Raw genomic sequence first — 21,298 nt, forward strand, 5'->3', positions numbered from 1 at the left:
GTCCAGAGAAACCTCTCCACAAAGAAAGAAGAAGAAGAAGAAGAAGAAGAAGAAGAAGAAGGAGAAGGAGGAGAAGGAGGAGAAGGAGGAGAAGGAGGAGAAGGAGGAGAAGGAGGAGAAGGAGGAGAAGGAGGAGAAGGAGGAGAAGGAGAAGGAGAAGAAGAAGAAACAGTTTTTTGCTGACTAAGCATTAAACCAGAATGTGGGGTGCATTAAAAGCAACTCGCTGAGAAATGTAGACAGAAAGGGATCTCCCCCTTCTATAGCCTGGCACATGCAAGCCGAAGCCATTACTGGGCGTTTTCAACATAAGCAATCACTAGTTCTCAAATAAGAAGACTTGACCTTTTGTCCCACATAGTTCTTCCTTTTTTTTTTTTTTTTTTTTAAGATTTATTTATGGGGCCTCCCCTGGTGGCGCAGCGATTGAGCGCTGAGTTGCGAAGCTGTCCTCAGCCTCTGCAGCACTGGTTCGATCCCCGGCTGCTCCCCGGCCACCAAAGGAGGGTCCCACACGACGTGCAGACTTCTCCTGCCGCCCGCTGCTCCCCTCAGCAGTGTACTTCGGTCCTTCTGCCTGCTCTGCTCCCCGCTCTGGCTCTGGTGAATTCTCTCACCCTCCCGCGCTTCTGACTGTACCCAGTGCTTAAATAAATAAATAAATAAATAAATAAAGATTTATTTATTCATGCATAGAAGAACTGGGGTATAGGCCAGAGATGGGGGAGGTGAGAGGACCTACCAGAGACAGAGTGGGGAGCAGAACAGGCAGATCTAACTGAAATACACTCCTGAGGGGAGTAGCAGGTGAGTCAGGAGAGGTCTGCTGCGCCATGTGGGTCAGCTCCCTGGCTGACTATGGATGGAACTCATGTCATGCTGTGGTAGCGGTGGACAGGTTCACAATGCTGTGCTTCACCACCAGGGAGGCCCAGTTCTTCCTAACTTTATCTTGGTGCCTGGGACACCACCAGTGTTGTTTTATCCAGAGAAGAAACCAACTTCTCATGCCTTTGGGACATGAGACAGTTTTGCAAATTGGAGCAAGTCACCTGCAGAAGTTGGGTTGGGGTGGCGGCCACCCAGGTTATAGACTTGGGGACACTACCCCCTTGATCCTTGCATTCAAAGATGGCTATTGGAACCTGGAAGCACCCTTCCTGATATGAGACTGATCAGAGGTTATTTTGCCGTTATAAAGATCGACATATTTGCACAGAGAAAGAAATCTTAAAAGAAAAGGGAGGGGGGTGTCTCCTCCCTTATTTTCAAGTGGGGGAATGAAGCCCCTTATATTTCATTGGTATTTATCTTCTTCACACAACGCAGTGGTAGTTTGGTTTCTAGTCATCTGATGGTGTGTGGGAGGTGGATAGTGATGTCAGGGTGAGCAAAAAGAAATCAGCCTGGGGGCTCTCTGGTGGCGCAAGGGGTTAGGTCTCAGCACTATGAAGCTGTCTGCAACCACTATGACACGAGTTTAATCCCCAGCCAGGGAGCTGGCCCACATGGTGCAGCAGACCTCTGCACCCTCTCTGTCTCTGGTGAATCCTCTCACACACACCCAACCTCTGGCCTGCACCCCAGCTCTTGTATGCATAAAATAAATAAAATGAATCTTTAAAAAAAATCAGCCTAACATTTCACTTTAATTTTTAAAAATCCTTTGTGGAATATTATTCAGCCTTAAAAAAGGAATGAATTTCTGATACCTACCACATGGACAACCTTGAAAATATTATGCTGAATGAAATGAACCAGACACAGAGGGACAAATGCTGTAGGATTCCATTTAGATGAGGCCCCTGGACTGATCAAATTCATAGGGACAGAAATTCATAGGACAGGGGGAGATGGGAATGCAGTTATTGATTAACGGGCAAAGAGCTTCAGATGGGATGACAAAAGATTTTAGAAAAGATGCTGGCACAACAGTTTGAATATATTTCATGCCATTGAATAGTACACTTAATTAACATGGTTGAAATAGTAAGTGGGCATGTGTGTGTTTGTGTGTGCGTTAAGTGTATATAATTTTAGTCTATAACCTGTATCACCACCACCCAGGTTAAGAATACCTCTCTCCCCATCACCCGAGCTACACTTTGTATGATCGTCCCCTTGGGGGAAAGGGCCTGGGAGGGCCAGAACCTTTCTCTCCTTGACTTCCATAGCCATGTAGACATTTTGTCATTTAATTCCTACTACTAGATGCTCTCCAGTTGCCAGGTCTGAGTAGCTGATATATTTTTTTTTTCTTTCAAAGTCACCGTTACAAAGAAGAAGGAGCCATTTGACACCTAACCTGGTTGACATTGCCATCTGGTGGGTATTATTTCCGGTGCCCTGCCCAAGCATTTGTGGTGGATCTTAAGCTACATTTCTTTTCCAAATCATAGACATGGGGCTGGGCTCTCTCAGCCACGATCTGCAACAGAGCACAGGACAGTGTTTTTTATTCTTTTGTTCTACCCACCAGATTGGGTTTATTTTACCCAAAAGAGAGATTCCTGAAAGGCGATATATAAATAAAATTTGGGGTAAAAATAGTCACATTTTGGGCCTCCCCGTTGGCGCAAGGGGTTAAGCACAGAACTATGAAGCTATCCGCAGCCTCTGCAACACGAGTTTGATCCCTGGCAGGCCAGGGAGCTACCCACATGACACAGCAGGCCTCTCCTCTCTCCCCGCTGCTCCCCTCAGCAGTGTATTTCAGTCTGTCTGGCTGTTCTGTTCCCCACTCTGTCTCTGGTGAATCCTCTCAACCCCCTACACCTCTGGCCTGTACCCCATCTTGTATGCATAAATATATAAATCTTAAAAAAAAAAAAAAAGAATAGTCACATTTTAAAGGCTAGCTGAGAAAATCATCTTGGGGAGTGAAGAAATTGTCCTGTATGTTAGTGTTTCTCAATCTTTTTAAACATCCACCCAGGAGCAAGAATTACATTTTACTCCTCCCCCAGTAGGCACACGCCTAGGTAAAACCGATCCAGACTTTTCATAAAACAACTTACGCTCTCTACACGGGATACAATCTGAAATGTTTTGCTCATCACTTTTGTAAAAATGCTGATTGCAACCCACTAAAATTGATTTCATGACTCATGAATAGGTCTCAGCCCACAGTTAGAAAATACCAGGCCAATTTAAATATTTTATCAGTGCGGATCTCTCTCCTTTGCTCGTTGTGTCTAGAGCTTCACTGTCCAAATGTTACAGACTATGTAGTGGAGAAAAGCTAGTCCCTAGGAGATGAGCCGTTACCTCTCAAGTTACAGTGATAAGCCACGGGGAGGTGAAATTCTTTCTTTATTTGAAAAGTCTGTTAAAAGTGGGGGCGGAGGGTGGTGACTGTATGTTTTATCTGCAGACTCTTCTGGACTCTGGGGGAAAAAAAAAGGAAAAATCGCCTCCGCTTTAGGCTTCTACTGCCAGCACTGGGGACTCAAGAGGTTTTCTCAGAGCTAGAAATTAACCTTCTTTCTTTATGGTAGTTTTTTGGGGGGTGGGGGGAATACAGACTTTTTTTTCCAGCTCTTTCTTCCCATGCAAATGCAGTTTTTAGTTTTTGTATTTCCTCCTTTCTGTCAGTGGCTCCTGAAAAAAAACGACTGACGTCCACAAAGCAATGAAATGGCTCAAAAGCCAGAGCTGTGCAGAACTCCCTCCAGCAAGCTAACAAGGGGTGCCAGGGAGAAGGTGCAGGGAAAGCAGGAACAAGGTGGCTTCCGATGCAGGGGCTGAGTTAACTGCTCAGTCCTCCGGGTGGGCTCCGTGCGGCTGGGGGAAAGCTGGCTGTGTGCGTGCTGGCCAGCGCCTCGCCGCGCCTCCTTCCTGGCCGGTGCTCCCCAGCGCCTCCTCCCCAAAGGCTGCGTGGGCTCAGGGGAGGTGGGAGGGCTAGCATTTTCCTTTCACTTTCTCAGGTCGCCAAACCTGCCACCTGAGGACAGAACTACAGTTCCCACCACGCAGCGAGGCAGGAGGAAGAAGGAGCCCTAAGAGCCGAAGGGGGAAACAGGAGAGAAAGCAAACCTCAGCTGCTCGCAGAGGAGAGAGTGAGAGGTGTGCCACAGGTGAGGGCTGCGGAGGGGGGATGGAGGGCTCTGGGGGACCATGGCTCCTTCCTCCTTGGGGTGGGGGGTGCTGAGGTTAAGGTAGACGGGCTGTGTAGAAATCCTAAGGGCTTTGTTGGGGGTTGGGGTGGGGGACGACATGGAAGTAAGTCTTAAGCTCAAGTTACAGTGATAAGTCACCGGAAGTGGAACGACTTTCTTTTTTGAAAAGTTAGAAAGGGAAGGGGAGGTGTTGCTTGTGTCTCTTGTCTGCGAGGTCATTTAGCCATAGGTGACTTCAGAGGCATGAGAGAGAGAGAAAGAAATGAGAGAGAGAGAGAAATAAGAGAGAAAGAGAGAGAGGAGAACCTTCTTCCTGCATTTAAAGCTTGGGGGGCTCCATACAGACTGGATATTATGTGCATTTTAATTTGTGTGATGACAGAGACTTGTCCTTTTCTATGACTACAGAGAATACCAGAGAATAAAACTGGGGAAATGAAGAAGGGGTGTCAGGCGAGAGGCAGGAACAATTCACAGCACATCAAATGTAATCACATGGAATGAGGTTTCACGTATTTTTATGAGTCATTTGACAAAGAGACCTAACACAATATCGTATGAAGAACAGCTGAAGGGCACAGGGACGTTTGCCTTCAAGGGTTATGCTCTTTGCTTCAAATGTCTGATGGGCTGCCATGTGTGGAACTGAGATTTGCAGAGTCCCGGCCTCAGGAGGACGCAGGAGAGTCAACAGATGAAAATCCAGGGAGACAGACTTCACCCATGGGTGTTAGAGCTGCACCCACAAAATGGATTTTTTCAGGAGGTAGTGAGTTTCTCATGATCCAAGTTATTGACATATAGGTGAATATTTAGACCAAGATGTGGGTAGTGGGACTAAAGCTTCAGGGGGGTGATTGTGTGACCAATGTTTCCTCAGCCTGACTGGTCATCAGAGTTACCAAGGAACATGTACGTGTGCGTGTGTGTCTTTAAATATATTTACCAGGGGCCTCCTTGGAGGCGCAGGGGTTAAGTCTCAGTGCTGTCAAGCTATCACCAGCCACTGCGACAAGGGTTCAATCCCCAGCCAGGGAGCTGACCCACATGGCACAGCAGACCTCTCCTGTCTCGCCCGCTGCTCCCCTCAGGAGTGTATTTCAGTGGATCTGCCTGTTCTGCTCCCCACTCTGTCTCTGGTGAATCTTGTGACCTCCCCCCAACCCCCTGCACCTCTGGCCTATACCCCAGCTCCTGTATGCATAAATAAATAAAAATAAATCTCATAACTATATTTACCAGATCTCTGGTGGGCTCCAGGAATATATAATTGTAATTATATCCCCCAGACAATTGTGTAACAATAATGATTGTGATAATGTGATAATGATTAATTTGGAAAAGCACTGTCATAGAAATTACATTCAGACCACAATATTCATTTTGAATAATCTCCAAATCCTCAGTTCCTGGTTCAGAAGATTCCAGTGCCCATTAGAAGGAAAAGGCTGCATCACTTTTCCCTAAACTGCTTTCGCTGTCAACTCTGCTCCATCCTGGTTGCTGGCTGCCTGGAAGGACAGTGTCCTGGGCCATGGGTCCCTGCCTCCGTGGAGCTGAGACCACGTGGCATCTCCTCTGCCATCCTCCTGCGCCCTGGGCATTCTAGCAGTGCCTGGAGCCCCGGTCTCCATGACTAGGATTCTGTCAGGGTTGTCACCCAACAGCATCGGCTGTGTGCTGGAACCAGCTGGGCCCGGCGGCAGAGCCTCTGCAGCCTGAGTGTGCCCTGAGATCAGGCCGGCCCACCGCAGAGGTGAGGGCTCTGGGGGCAGCGCTGGGGGCAGAGCTCAGGAACCATGTCTCCCCCACCAGGATGTGAGTGCCGTGAAGGTGATGCCACCCGTCTTATCCCGCCCTGATCCATGGTACCTGGAGTTGAGTCTGGCGCCACAGGCTCACTCAAGAGACACTGAATTCCTTTCTCTTCTAGGTCTGACCACCCAGACGGGACCATGCAGTTCTCCGGCTCAGCCAGGGCAGCAGATGAGAACTTCGACTATTTGTTCAAGATCATCCTCATCGGGGATTCCAACGTGGGGAAGACGTGTGTGGTGCAGCACTTCCGATCCGGGGTCTTCACAGAGACCCAGCAGAACACCATCGGGGTGGACTTCACTGTGCGCTCCCTCAACATCGATGGCAAGAAAGTGAAGGTCAGCGGGGCCCGGGGATGGCTTCAGCGCTCCCGACACAGAAACGTGGGAGAGGAGGGACAGTTTCACTCTAAAACATGAAATCAGGGGCCTTCCTGGTGGCCTATGATTAAGTCTCAGCGCTATCACCCCTGAGGCCTGAGTGTGATCCCCGGTCAGGGAGGTGACCCACAGGGCACAGCAGACCTCAGCAGTGGATTTCAGTAGATCTGCCTGTTCTGCTCCCCACTCTCTCTGGTGAATCCTCTCACACCACCCCCCACCCACACCTCTGACCTACACCCCAGTTGTTCTATGCAAAAATAAATAAAATCATTTAAAAAAAACATTAAATAATAAACGGACTAGGGAAAAAAAAAAGGTGTGTTTAGAACCAGGGGAAGCCATAAAGGAAAATATTGCTCCATCTAATGATCTAAAGGTCAAATGTATACACTTCTATATAACTAGACAAAGGTCAAATTTCCACACCCTCAAAGACCATAAACACGTGAAAAAAAATGTATGTCAAACTGGAAAGAAATGTTAGCAGATACAGAACTTGACAAATGATAAGAGCCCTGAGGTGTATCTAAGAACAGCAACCAAATCCAAAAAGCAGGAACTTCACAGATTGCCCAGAATTGCTATTTCACAAATTTTATAAGAATTTCTGTGAAGGTGTAAATCCTCACTCCTGACTAAAGAAGTGCAAATTAAAATAGCGGTGAGGAACTTACTCTTTTACCTACTTGATTAGAAAAAGATCGAAAAGCATTGGTGAAATGTAACAGGTGGATCCTGTTTAGGATCCTGATTAAATAGGAACGATAGTGCAAGGACATTTTGGAGACAGTCCAGGAAATTTTACTGTGGTCTGGCTATCAGATGATACCACGAGCTACTGAAGTTTATTAGCAGTGATTTGGTTAGAGGGTCGATTGAAACCAAAAAGAACATAGATCCCCGGACAGTAGAGTCACCTCCCAGTCCCGACTGCCCATCCAAATCCCCCTGGTGAGCAGCTGAAGAAGCCCACTCCTAGACCCCACCCCAGACTACCGAATCAGGGTCTGGAGAAATGAAGCCAGAGAATGGGCCTGCCCTGGTGGCGCAGCGGTTGAGCGCTGAGCTGTGAGGCTGCCTGCAGCCTCTGCAGCGCTGGTTCGTTCCCCGGCCACCGGCGAGGGTACCCCCCCAAAAAAAAGAAAGAAATGAAGCCAGGGAAACTATTTTTCAGCTGACTCAGGTGAGCAAGTTCCCTCAGGCTCCTGATGCCCGTCCCTCCTCCAGATGCAGGTGTGGGACACAGCAGGCCAGGAGCGCTTCCGGACCATCACCCAGAGCTACTACCGCAGTGCACACGCGGCCATCATCGCCTACGACCTCACCCGGCGGTCCACCTTCGAGTCTGTTCCCCACTGGATTCACGAGATAGAAAAATACGGCGCGGCGAACCTGGTCATCATGCTGATAGGTATGGCGTTCAACTTTTCTTCACCGGCCCCCTCTCCTGATGCTCTGTGTGTTCCTGGTGGCAATGGAACATAAACTCGTTAATGTGTGCGGGGTGAACAGGACCTCAGAAAGCGTCTGGTCCAGAAATGCCCATCAGATCCACTTGAGAAAGAGAATTGGGAGGTGAGGGAGGAAGCACCTGTTGGGAATGCAGATCCCAAGGCCCGGCCTAGAGTTTCTTTTTCCTGAGACCTGGGGTGGAGCCCAGGGCATCTAGTGGAAGGCACGCCCAGCTGATTCTCTGTATCTGTGTCAGCCACACAGGAAGTATCTGTACTCTGAGGTTCCCAGGGGGAGCGCTGGCGTGAACTGCAGTGCGACACTCTCAAATGCCTTCTAACACTGACTCGGATCCTAAGTCAGTCCTACCAAGGTGTCAAAATGAGCAGCAACTTCAGTCACGTGAAGGGAACTCCCAGCGTGGCGTGTGAGGGGCCCAACTGTACATTCAGGAAAGCGTGTATAGTTTTAGTTTTGCAAGAAGAGCTGCTTTTCTTTCCTCTTCCGGGCACTGTTTAGCAAGCAGCTGCTTCAGTTGGGCAAGTTGTTTCAGACCCTGCCACTCGTGTGTTCCACGCACCTGCAGCATCAGGTGCTAAAAGTGCAAGATCTTGGGGTCTCCCTGGTGGTGCAAGGGGTTAAGTCTTGGCACTATGAAGCTATCAGCAGCCACTGTGGCCAGGGAGCTACCCACATGGTGCAGCAGACCTCTCCTGTCTCACCCGCTGCTCCCCTCAGCAGTGTATTTCAGTAGACCGCCTGTTTTGCTCCCCACTTTGTCTCCGGTGAATCCTCTCAGCCCCCACACCTCTGACCTGTACCCAGCTCTTGTATGCATAAATAAATAAAATAAATCTTTTAAAAAAGGTGCAAGATCTCACTGGAGCGGAATCTTCATTTTTACAGAATCCTAGAGAGATTCTTGGGCAACCACCTTTGCATTTTTGCTATCACAATTCCAGAAAGGACTTGTTTTTGTTTCTTTTTTTGAAAGATTTATTTATGCATACAAGAGCTGGGGAGCAGGCTAGAGGTGCTGGTGGGTAAGAGGATTCACCAGAGAGAGCGTGGGGAGCAGAACAGGCAGATCTACTGAAATACACTGCTGAGGGCCTGGCTGGGGATCATACTAATGCTCAGTGGCTGGCCATAGCTTGATAGTGCTGAGACTTAACCCCTTGTGCCACCAGGGAGGCCCCCAGGACTTGTTATTTTCAAACCATTTCTTTTCTACGTCTTTGTGGTGTTGATTCATAATCCTCTCTTTCCTCATCCCCCTCTGCTCTATTTCTGGCACCTTAACTCCTTAGACTCTCCTCAGAGTAGGGGTTTAGGAACCCAATTTCCTTCTGTAGGTTGCACTGGATGTTCTGTCTGAACCTTCTGGGCTGAGCATCTGCTTTTCGTCCCCCTGAGATGTCAGGCGGACCTTTCACTAAGGCTGCTGTTATAGTCACAGGCCACAGTCTCTCAGCAAGAACCTTGAGGTCCAGAGCTTAGAAGGGCACCTATGTGTTACCTGACACCCTCATCAGAGTCTGGGCCAACAGCCTAGTCAGGTCAGATGTGTTAATATTTACACTGCGAAATGGATGACCAGCCATACAAAGCAGGAGGAATCAAAACTTCAAATGGCCAGCTTAAGGCAGATCTTACTATGAGATCAGTTACCAAAAAACATCGGGGTTCACAGCTCTTTGGTCCCATGGATTGTGTACCTGTGCTGTTAGCAACTGGGCCATTCATTTGCCTGCTCCCTGGCATATAGTATTTTGTGGCCTAGTTTTCTGTTCATGCTCCTGTGTTCTAGGACTGTAAATTCTTGCATAACTATTTAATTCTCCATGTGTTTCTCTTGCCTCCCTAACAAGATGAAGACCCCCCTCCGTAAGGGTTGGGCCCATGCAGCTCCCTTACACCCCACTGACCCTTTTCCCCTTGTCATCCCCCTTAAGGTTGGAAGCCTCACTTGGTTTATCAGTGTCCACTGGCTTTTTGCCTTGCCAAATCGTCTAGTACACGGATATCCAGTATCTGTCATTCTAACTTACTTTACTACACACTGTTCCCTCCAACTCCTTCCATGTTGCAGAAAATGACAACATTTCCTCTTTCCTTATGACTGAATGGTTTTCTCCATTATGTGATTAGACCATATAGTCTTTTTTTTAAAAAGATTTATTTATGCATAAAAGAGCTGGTGTGCACGCCAGAGGTGCAGGGGGTGAGAGGATTCACCAGCTACAGAGTGGGGAGCAGAACAGGCAGATCTAGTGAAATTCACTGCTGAGGAGCAGCGGGTGAGACAGGAGAGGTCTGCTGCTCCATGTGGGTCAGCTCCCTGCCTGGAGATCGGACTCATGCTGCAGTGGCTGCGGATAGCTTGATAGTGCTGAGACTTAACCCCTTGCACCACCAGGAAGGCCCTAGACCATGTCTTCTTAACCCAGTCCTCTATCAGCAGGCCCTTGGGTTGTTTTTATGTTCTAGCTATTGTAAATAATGCTGCAATAGTGCTGTAGAGCCTACGTTTTCTTTGAGCTGATGGTTTCGTGTTCTTTGGCTAGATGCCCAAGGGTAAGATGGCTGAGTCATATAGCATTTCCATTTTTAGTTGTTCGAGGTAAACCCAGATGGCTTTCCGAAATGACTTTGCCCATTCACGTTCCCACTAACACTGTAAGAGTATTCCTCTTTCTCGGCATCCTCTCTAGCACTTGTTTTTTTTTTTTTAGATTTATTTTTATTTATTTATGCATATAAGAACTGGGGTGTAGATCAGAGGTGTGGGGTGGGGGTGTGTGAGAGGATTCACTAGAGACAGAGTGGGGAGCAGAACAGGCGGATCTACTGAAATACACTGCTGAGGGGAGCAGCAGGCGAGACAGGAGAGGTCTGCTGCGCCATGTGGGTTGCTCCCTGGCCAGGATCGAACTCAGGCCATCGCGGAGATAGCGCTGAGATGTAAGCCCTAGGCCTCCAGGGAGGCCCCCGAAAATGTTGTTTTTAAAGTTCATTTTAAGGTGACATTACTCAATAGAATACTGATCTCTCTCTTACTCCCAGGGAACAAATCTGACTTGTGGGAAAAAAGGCACGTTCTGTTTGAGGATGCCTGCACCCTGGCCGAGAAATACGGTCTCCTTGCTGTTTTGGAGACGTCTGCCAAGGAGTCCAAGAACATAGACGAAGTCTTCTTGCTGATGGCCAGGGAGCTGATGGCCCGCAACAGCCTGCACCTGTACGGGGGGAGCGCCCTCAGCAGCCTCCCACTGGACTCTAGCCCGGTGCTTATGGCCCAGGCCCCCAGTGAAAAGACCCACTGCACTTGCTGAATGTGGCAAGGCCTGTGACACCCCCCAGGGGCCATCTCTGAAACCAAAGTCGCCTGATAGCCTAGTCCACTGAATAGCTTTATCAGCAAAGTGTAGACTCGCCGCGCTGAATCCTCCCTGCTGTGTCGGTAGCGTGTCCGCCTCAGGTCACACCAGAGGCCACAACCGCTGACTCTGAGGACAGAGATTTTTCTTCACTTTGCCTAGCGAAATCAGGACTCAAGCCTGGGCAGGAGGACAAGTTTTGCCCTTTTTCATCGTCCCCTCTTCTGTCTCCCCACTGCTTCAGCCTTTTCTACTCATTTGTCTTGAAGGAGGTAGTGAAGGAAAGAAGAAAAGAGAAAAATCGAGAGAGAGAAGAGGATGTCTGGAATGGCTCAGGGCTGGGAGCAGGGGGAAAGCTTGCAATGCTGTGATCTTTATCTTCCTGACAGTCACACCTCCGGTCTTTAGCTTGGGGGGCAAAGCCTTTTGACATAAAGACCATAAATACCGTCTTGCCATATGGTCGGGAGCCATGTGATGGAGAGAGAATTGGCCCTCACTTTTTCCCACTTGGACTTGACCGCCGTCTAGGAGGTGGGAGAGGCCACCAATCTCTAAAACACCCAATTATCTGCTGGATCAGCAGTCATTTCTGAGTTGAAATTAAATTGACTCAGATGAAAATCAAACCAGTGTTGACCTTGCTGTGTCACCCTGGGTGCCCGTAAAGCTTCTGGAAACTTAATAAATCTTGTTTTTTCAAAGTTCCCTGATAGGGCCTCCCTGGTGGCGCAAGGGGTTAAGCACCGCACTAGGAAGCAATCTGCAGCCTCTGCAGCACAGGTTCAAGCCCCAGCTTTCCAGGGAGCAACCCGAGGTGCAGCAGACCTCTGCTGACTCTCCCGCTGCTCCCCTCAGCAGTGTATTTCAATCTGCCTGTTCTGTTCCCCGCTCTGTCTCTGGAGAATCCTCTCACCCCCACCCCCCAGCATCTCTGGCCTGTACCCCAGCTCTTGTATGCATAAATAAATAAATCTTTAAAAAAAAAATTCCCTAGTCATAGTTGCTGAGGTGTGTCCTCTATCATGTAAGGACCAGAAGGCCTGGTCCAGCCACACATTGGCTCTGAAAGGGGCGATATCTTGGTGGGGGGGTCACCTCTGGCCTCTGGCCCAGGTGACAGCTCCCTGGCCTCTCTAGCCCATAGTATCACTGAGACTGGCAGCTAACAAATGGCCACCAACCACTTGGAGTGCTTGAAATGTGGCTAATTCAAATTTGAGAGGAGCTCTAGGTGTAAGATACACTTCAGGTTTTCAACACAACACAGTACAAAAAAAAAGAATGTCACGGATCTTACTAACCATTTTTATGTTGATTATGTTTAAGTAATATTTTACATATACTAGGTTAAATAAAATATATTACTAAAATTTCACCTGTTTCTTTTTACTTTTTTAATACCTTTCATTTTCTCCCCACACCCATCATGCCCTGAAGTCAAGGCCAGCAGCTGGGGCTCTCCCCAGGTTCTTCCACAGTGAGTTTCTGGGGGGAGGAGGGTGAAGCTGGCATTTCAGTTGACACCGAGGACATTTCGCTTTGGATCCTTTTTTCCTGATCCTTTTTTTCTTTTTCTTTTTTTTAAGATTTATTTATTTATGCATACAAGAGGTGGGGTACAGGCCAGAGCTGTGGGGGGTGAGAGGATTCACCAGGGACGGAGAGGGGAACAGAACAGGCAGATTGATGAAACACTCTGCTGAGGGGAGCAGCTGGTACGACAGGAGAGGTTCGCTGCACTGTGTGGGCTGCTCCCTGGCTGGCTGGGGATAGAACTCGTGCTGCAGAGGCTGCAGATTGCTTCATAGTGTGGCACCTTAGCGCTTGAGCCACTAGGGAGGCCCCTTTCCTGATCATTTTCTTTCACACATTTCAGGAATCATCTCAGCCCTGAGAGTGCTGGGCTGGCTCACCACCAACGTGAGTTCCCTTGGCAAGAATCTGGCCCTTGGGGCCTCCCCAGTGGTGCAGGGGTTAAAGTCTCAGTGCTATCAAGCTATTGGCAGCCACTATGGCATGAGTTTGATTCCCAGCCAGGGAGCTACCCACATGGCTCAGCAGACCTCTCCTGTGTCACCCACTGCTCCCCTCAGCAGTGTATTGCAGTAGATCTGCCTTTTCTGTTCCCCACTGTGTCTCTGGTGAATCCTCGCATCACCTTTAACCTACACCCCAGTTCTTCTATGCAAAAAAAAAAAAAAAAGGAGCACAGAATAGGTGATAATTCTGCAATATCATCCAAAGATTACTTACCTTTCATCTGATATATGTAGCATTTACTTATCATTATTTCTTACATTTACTAATTTTAAATCGTGTATTAAGAACTTTAGAACTTGAGAAACCAACAGTTAAGAGAACACAGAGGAAAGATTATATTCAATTTGTTTTTTCACTTTGGGGGAATAAAAGTGATCCATTCATAATGTGTTACTTTTTCAAAAGTTGCTTGCAAATAGCAGCCTGAAGCCTTCTCACCTAATTTAGAAATAAAACTCCCAATTACAGAAACACAAGCTAAATCATTTGTCAAAATATCAAACCAGTTGCTTTTTTTAAAACCTCGGGTATACAGTCACTCAACATATCCCAACAGGTGTCTGTGTTACAGTTGCTGATCTACAGTTTACTGTTAAATAAAAATAACTTAACCAGGGAACATAATTCTAGTGGGAAAAACTCAGTATATCTAAATACAAATAAAAGAATTGCTCTCCTGGTAATAATCACATATTATGAATGCAACTAATGCACTAAATTGTCCATTTAAAATGGTTAACATGTCAAATTGTGTTACATTATTATACCACGATTGATAAAAAATTAATGATGTAATATTCCCAAAACCAGGCATTGTGCATTTTAAATGAGCGAACTGCACAATACGTAAATTACATCCCACTAAAGCCTTTAGAATTTTTTTTAATGAGCTCAAAGGGCAAAAGGAGAAAAAAATGCATTTTAAATGAATTTTACAAAATAATAACAATAATAATAATATATCAGCCGGGCATTTTCTTTTTACCCTTACTGCAAAAACACTGAAACTATTTTTTGGGTCTTTGAAGAAGTTACTAACATTGTTTTTCACTTAAAACAAATGAGAAGAGAATTTCTCATTTGTCTTTCTTCTTTTTTTGTCTTTTTTCTCAGTTGTCTTTTGGGGGGAAAAGGATGGGAACACTGGTTTTAGAAAAACTAATTTTTTCCCCAATGTAGCATTTTAACAACTTTTTTCTTCTGCTACACATTGAAGAAAAATTACAGAAAAGCTTAAGAATATTAACATCAGGTGGCACAAGGGGTTAATATGCAACCTATGAAGCTATCCACAGCCACCGCAGCCTGAGTTTGATCCCCGGCCAGGGAGATACCCACATGGCACAGCAGACCGCTCCTGACTCACCCGCTGCTCCCCTCAGCAGTGTATTTCAGTCAGTCTGCCTGTTCTGTTCCCTGCTCTGACTCTGGTGAATCCTCTCTCACCCCCCCCACACTTCTGACCTGTACCCCAATTCTTGCATGCATAAATAAATCTTTAAAAAAAAAACATTAAGATCACCTGGGATCCCATGCAGAGTGATTCAGTACACTCTTCTACAGGGTTCCTTCTCTGTATATTTACTTCCCCTAACTTCCTGACGATCACCGGGATACAGCTATTACTCACGTAGCCCTGTAAGGTTGAAGTCCTGCCCCGGCCATTTTCAATATGAACCTGGCAAGTCACTTCCACTTGGGCACTTTGGTCTCCACCAGAAAAAGGCAGCTGGACTAGAGAGTGTGTTGATCCTGGCTGTGATGTGCTGGTGAGTCAGCCCTCACTGGGTGTCCTGGATGGGTTCTTGGAAACTGGGACTTAAAGGAACAATACAGAACAAAAGCAGGTCCTCAAACAATGTTGTTTCATTGGATGTCAGCTGGGTTCTTTTATTTCTCATCAACATTACAACAAAACTACATTGAGGGCCTTCCTGGTGGCACAGGTGGTTGAGCACAGCGGGGAGATACCCACATGGCAGAGCAGATCTCTCCTGCCTCGCCCGCTGCTTCCCTCAGCAGTGTATTTTGGTCAGTCTGCCTGTTCTGTTCCCCACTTTGTCTCTGGTAGATCCTCTCACCCTCCCGCACCTCTGGCCTGTACCCAGGTTCTTGTATGCATGAATAAATAAATTATTAAAAAAAACTACATTGAATGAAGTAACCTTATGAAAACTACCTTGAACCGATCATCAACGCATTTGAGTTACTGCCAGTTTTTGCTCATGAAACACAGTTCAATTGAGTTCATGAGTTCAATTCAAGCATCACTCTATACTTTGTCCTGGGGTAAAAAAGAAGGGTGGAAATAAAGAATTCTCTGATATAAAAAAAAAAAATTCAGTGTCGAGCTGCAACAAAGTTTGCAGATTTGAAGCTAAATGGTGTGTGGTTGGGATGTGGGTATTGGGATAAAAAAAAAAAAAACGTGTGGTCAATGGTTAGAATGTAATGAGGGGGATGTGCATTGCCGCAACATCCAATTTAATGTCTGTCAAATCCAACAATAACAACTTTAGGGTTGTACTGCGAAGGATTTTTTTGGTTGCATTTTTCTAAGAATTCATGTTTATTGTCTTTTACAAGAGTATTGGCCCATTGTACAGTACAGAATTGGGGAAAAAAATAAAAGATAACCAGTCCTTTACATGAAAAGCTTGGTATAAAATAACATTAAGGGCTAGGGAAGATGGTCATCAATTCCTTCTATTGCTGTAAGAAACCTAGGGAAGAATGTGCACATTGCACATTTGGCAACGTGCTCTGGTAGGATGAGGAGGAAGCCGGTGGCATGAGGCACAATCTTCTTGTTTCTGGTCTCTAGTCAGTAGGACCCCAGTCTGAAGGCTGCTTCATGGGTTATCAACTGTGAAACCACAGGCAAATGATTTAGCCTGTTTTAGTTTCCTCTGTTGTAAAAGAGATGCCACTAACCTCAGATTGATGTAAGAATTAAATCGTAACTAACTACTAGTACATACTCCCTAGCAGTATGATTAACAAGCCATCCAAGAAGACATTGATGATCTCACTTAGACTTGGCTGTGATTGAGAGGGTCGTAAGGGTTATGTTCTGCCTATATTTGTAATCTGCAGGATTTGTTTTTTTTTTTTAAAGATTTATTTATTTTATACAAGAACCAGGGTACAGGCCAGATGCGCGGGAGGGTGAGAGGATTCACCAGAGACAGAGCGGGGAACAGAACAGACAGACTGACGAAATACACTGCTGAGGGGAGCAGCGGGTGCGGCAGGAGAAGTCTGTCGTGCCATGTGGGACCCTCGCCGGCCAGCCGGGATCAAACCCACACTACAGAGGTGGCAGACAGCTTTGCAGTGCAGTGCTCAACTGCCTGCACCACCAGGGGAGGCCCTGTACTCTGCAGGACTTGAACTAAGCATATATTGTACAAAAAGCTACAAGTCTTATATGAGTCTCTTGATGCAAATAAACTTCATAATCAAAAACAGAGAAATCATCATCCTAAGTCTTGAGGTGTAGGACTTTACAGGGTCATGAGACAACATGTTGATGGTGCAGCAGACCTCTCCTGTCTCACCCGCTGTTCCCCTCAGCAGTGTATTTCAGTTAATCCACCTGTTCTCCCTACTCTGTCTCTGGTGAATCATCTCACCCCCCACACCTCTCTGGCCTGTACCCCAGCTCTTGTATGCATAAATATTTTTTTAAAAAGAGAGAGAAAACATGTTGAAGTCACAAAGAACTGTAGTATGGTGAAGAACGTAAATCTTGTTAAGGTCACCTAGAAAAGTGAGCCAGGTCCAGAGAGAAAGCAAACAGCACATCTGTATAAAGAAACCCAGCTGTGGGGTCCAAAGTCATTGGTCTACTCCTTAGTCACTGGAGCAGTTAACTTCTGAATCTGGTATCTTCATTTGCTAAAATGAGCTGAGTACCTGCCTAAACTTCCTTACAGACTCCTGAGGATCCATTAAAGGAGCTGTGGATGTGCTTTATAAAGCACTAGGCTTTATGAGTTATTTGAAGAGTGTTATAGGTAGGTGGCATGGACTTCAAATTATGGCACAAGTGGTCCAATATAAAAGAAGAATCCAACAGAAGAATGATAGTCCAGGTCTCTTTGGGATAGGATTCTGAGGGCACAATGACCTCAGAGGAGAGTTAATTTCCATTTAGGCCAAGAACAGAGAAAAATGGCACCATCAAAACCACAAGAGTGGGCCTCCCTGGTGGGGCAAGGGGTTAAGATGCAACCTATGAAGCAATCCGCAGCCACTGCAGCACAAGTTCGATCCCCGGCCAGGGAGCTGACCCAAATGGCACAGCAGGCCTCTCCTGTCTCACCTGCTGCTCCCCTCGGCAGTGTATTTCAGTCACTCTGCCTGTTCTGTTCCCCACTCTGTCTCTGTTGAATCCTCTCACCTCCCCCCACCCCACTTCTGGCCTGTACCACAGTTCTCGTATGCATAAATAAATCTTGGGGGGAAAAAAGCAACAGAAGAGCGGGGGGCCTCCCTGGTGGCACAAGGGTTAAGACACAGCACTATGAAGCTACCTGCAGCCACTGCAGCACAAGTTCGATCCCTGGCCAGGGAGGTGATCAACATAGCACAGCAGACTTCTCCTGTTACGCCTGCTGCTTCCCTCAGCAGTGTATTTCAGTCAATCTTCCTGTTCAATCCCCACTCTGTCTCTGGTGAATCCTCTCACCCCTCACACATCTGGCCTGTACCCCAGTTCTTGTATGCATAAAATAAATATTAAAAAAAACCCACAAGAGCAGCCCTCCCTGGTGATCTAGGGATTAAGTCTCAGTGCTCTCACCCCTATGGCCTGAGTTGGATCCCCGGCCAAGGATCTAACCCATATGGTCCAGACCTCTCCTGTCTCACCTGCTGCTCCCCTCTGCAGTATATTTCAGTAGATCAACCTGTTCGGCTCCCCAGTCTCTGGTGAATCCTCTTCCCGCCCCAACTCTGGTCTATAACCCAGTTCTTCTATGCAAAACAAAACCAAACCCACAAGATACTACTTCACAAACACTAGGAAGGCAATAAAAAAAGATGGACAATTACAAGTGTTAGTGAGAATGTGCGGAAATTGGAATCCTCATACATCATTGGTGGGAATGCCCCACTTTAGAAAACAGTTGGGTGGTTTCCTCAAAAAGTGAAGACATAGTTTCCACATGACCCACATACATATGCAAGAGAAGCTGAACCATATGTCCACACAAGAATATGCAACATGAGTGTTCACTGCAGCATTATTTAGAATAGCCCCCAAAGAAAACCCAAACAGCCATCAACTGATGGATAAACACAAGGCGGTGTAGTCATACAGCGGAATCCTATTCAGCAGTAAAAAGAAATGAAGCTCTGATACATGCTGCAACACGGGTAAACCTGAAGACATGAAAAATCAGTCAGTGACAAGAGGGCACCTATGCAATGATCCCACTTCTATGAAGCGCCCAGAACAGCCAAATGCAGACACAGATACCAATCTCTGTGGCTTGACTGCAGCGGACAGTGGTTGCCAGGGCTGAGGTAAGAAGGAAATGGGTAGTGAATAACAGGGACGATGAAAATGTTTTGCAATTAGGTAGTGATGAGGACTGCAAGATCTCAGGTCCCTTCCTTCCAGACAAGCACTGTCCTGTGAGGACGACTTAACTCTAGAGCACTTCTTTTATCCAAAATGTAGGTTTAAAGGATTTTATTTAATTTTTAAAAGATTTATTTATTTATTTATACAAGCACTGGGTACAGTCAGAAGCACGGGAGGGGTGAGAGAATTCACCAGAGCCAGAGCGGGGAGCAGAGCAGGCAGACTGACGTACACTGCTGAGGGGAACAGTGGGCGGCAGAAGAGGTCTGCGCACCATGTGGGACCCTCGCCCAGTGGCCAGGGATCGAACTGGTGCTGCTGAGGCTGTGGGCAGCTTCGCAACCCAGCCCTCAATCACTGTGCCACCAGGGAGGCCCTTAAAGGATTTTAAAGTTCCAGACACTATAAAATCAGTAACACATGGAGGAGACGGTGACATCCTGAGTCATTTCAGATAAAACATTTAAGATTTACTATTAGTTTTTTTTTTAAGAGAATGTCTTTTTTTTTTTTTTTTTTTTAATTTACTTTAGGGCCTCCCTGGTGGCGCAAGGGGTTAAGACACATTTGAAACTATCCACAGCCTCTGCAGCACCAGTCGATCCCAGGCCAAGGAACTACCAACATGGCGCAGCAGACCTCTTCCACCTGCCCGCTGCTCCTCTCAGCACTCACTGTATTTCAATCTGCCTGTTGTTCCCCACTCTGTCTCTGGTGAATCCTCACCCCCAACACCTCTGGCCTGTACCCCAGTTCTTATATGTATAAATAAATCTTTAAATAAAGATTTAAAGATTTTAAAAAAATAATCTTTAAATATTTATTTATGCATACAAGAGCTGCGATATAGGCCAGAGGTGCGAGGGTGAGAGGATACATCAGAGACAGAGTGGGGAGCAGAACAGGCAGATCTCCCCCACAGGTCAGAGGAGTGCTGTTCCATCTCTCCCTAGAGGTGCCAGTTGGGGTGCCATTGCCATGGGAAGGGGACAAGGTACACCATGCACTGGCCCTTAAGCCTGGAAACTGGAAACACAGCACTGACCATCTTTGGCAATTTTTGCTTCCTCCCCCACCCTACCCCCAATCCTTTTTAAACAGCCCCAGTTACTAGTGATAGATGTCAACCTCACTTGATGTTTGGTGGCAGGTTGAAGATTGTGTAAATGAGGAAGTGAGATGCTTCCCCCATCACAGATGGCCCCCCACTTTTTAGCCTAGACAACAGCTCTAGACAACAGCTCTTGAAGAGTTCAGTGCAGGCAGCAACACGACAGATGTCTCAGGACAATCCACTGTCTTTTCCAAAAGGCAGGGGGAGCTGCTCCTAGAATAAAGCTACATGAACTTGAGGTGACTGGTCATTACACCTTGATTGCCTGGGTCATTCTCCCCACCACAGCTTCAGAGACCCCAACTGGGCAGCTAGTGAGGAAACCTTTTCCTACTTCGATACCAAAGCAGTTATTTGCTCATGTCCCCAAACTGTGCCATGTGCCCCTTCTGGGTAAGAGTGGGCTCCCCATGGCCTGTTTAGCAGCTGAAGGTGGCTTCTTGCCACTTCTGCAAGGGAGCAACCGGTATATGAGCTGCTACAATAATCACATTGATGCACAAGCCTTAGTTGTGGAAGCATTTTTAATAAATTCTTGGCTGTTAACACAAGCATTATTTTTACAAATAAGCGCTGCAAAAAGCTCACCAAAGGTCTTCCAGGAGTGGCGGAATAGTTTTTACTTAAAAAAATCAGATGATGAAAAATACCCTTTGGAAATACAGCAGGTAGTGACCACTCCCTCCCGCCACCATTATTTGAGGAAGTGAGTCCCACTACAAGTGCAAACTGGCAGGCCTTTCGGTGAAAGGCAGCCCAGGGGGCAGTCTTGCAAACCCTAGTATGGAAGGAATAGTTGGATGACCCCAGCTGATGGTTTCCCTCTGTATAGCAATCATTTCTCAGCAAGCTGGATGTCTTGAAATGGAGCCCCCCGCCCCTGTCCCCTCTCGATGCAAGGTTACCCAGACTACTTGAGGAACTGGTCAGCAGAGACAGGAGTCTGCTTGGGCACCTGCGCTCTTCAGGGCAGCTCGCCACACAAGACAGAGAGGCGGTTTACGGTTTTTATTGTTTTATTTGGGAAAAGTGCTTCTTACAAAAGGGCAGCTGCAAAATACAGAGACCTCTGCAACAATGACTTTTTTCTCCAAGTGGAAGAATGGGTGGGATCCAAGGGAGCAAAGCAGTAGGTGGACAAATCAGGAGCATCTCCAAGTTATTTTCAGGAGGAAACAGCAATAAAACGTAAAGCTAAACTTTCCCCATCAAGGGATCTAACGACTGAAATTTAGCTTGTCTCGTGGATGACCAACCCCCTGCCCACCTCAGTGGGAAAGCGTGACTCATTACTGCAAACCAATTACTCCACTACAAGGAACACCTGAGAACCTAGTTTTGCCTCACACCTGTCTACCTGCAACGCTCAGGGATGGAAAGAGGCAAATAGCCACAAA

General features: G+C 46.9%; 1 protein-coding gene across 1 annotated transcript; it reads left to right on the plus strand.

The window, feature by feature from the left end:
- Positions 1–6,073: 6,073 nt before the first annotated feature.
- Positions 6,074–11,106, plus strand: RAB19 (RAB19, member RAS oncogene family; the record flags this gene model as incomplete). The annotated part of the gene is made up of 3 exons (XM_084229987.1): positions 6,074–6,274; positions 7,547–7,730; positions 10,838–11,106. The coding sequence occupies 3 exons, from the start codon at positions 6,074–6,076 to the stop codon at positions 11,104–11,106; spliced, it is 654 nt and encodes a 217-aa protein (XP_084086113.1).
- Between the last annotated feature and the right edge of the window lie 10,192 nt (positions 11,107–21,298).

Source organism: Talpa europaea (assembly GCF_964194135.1).
Source record: "Talpa europaea genome assembly, chromosome: 3".
In the NCBI taxonomy this organism is placed as follows: domain Eukaryota; kingdom Metazoa; phylum Chordata; class Mammalia; order Eulipotyphla; family Talpidae; genus Talpa; species Talpa europaea.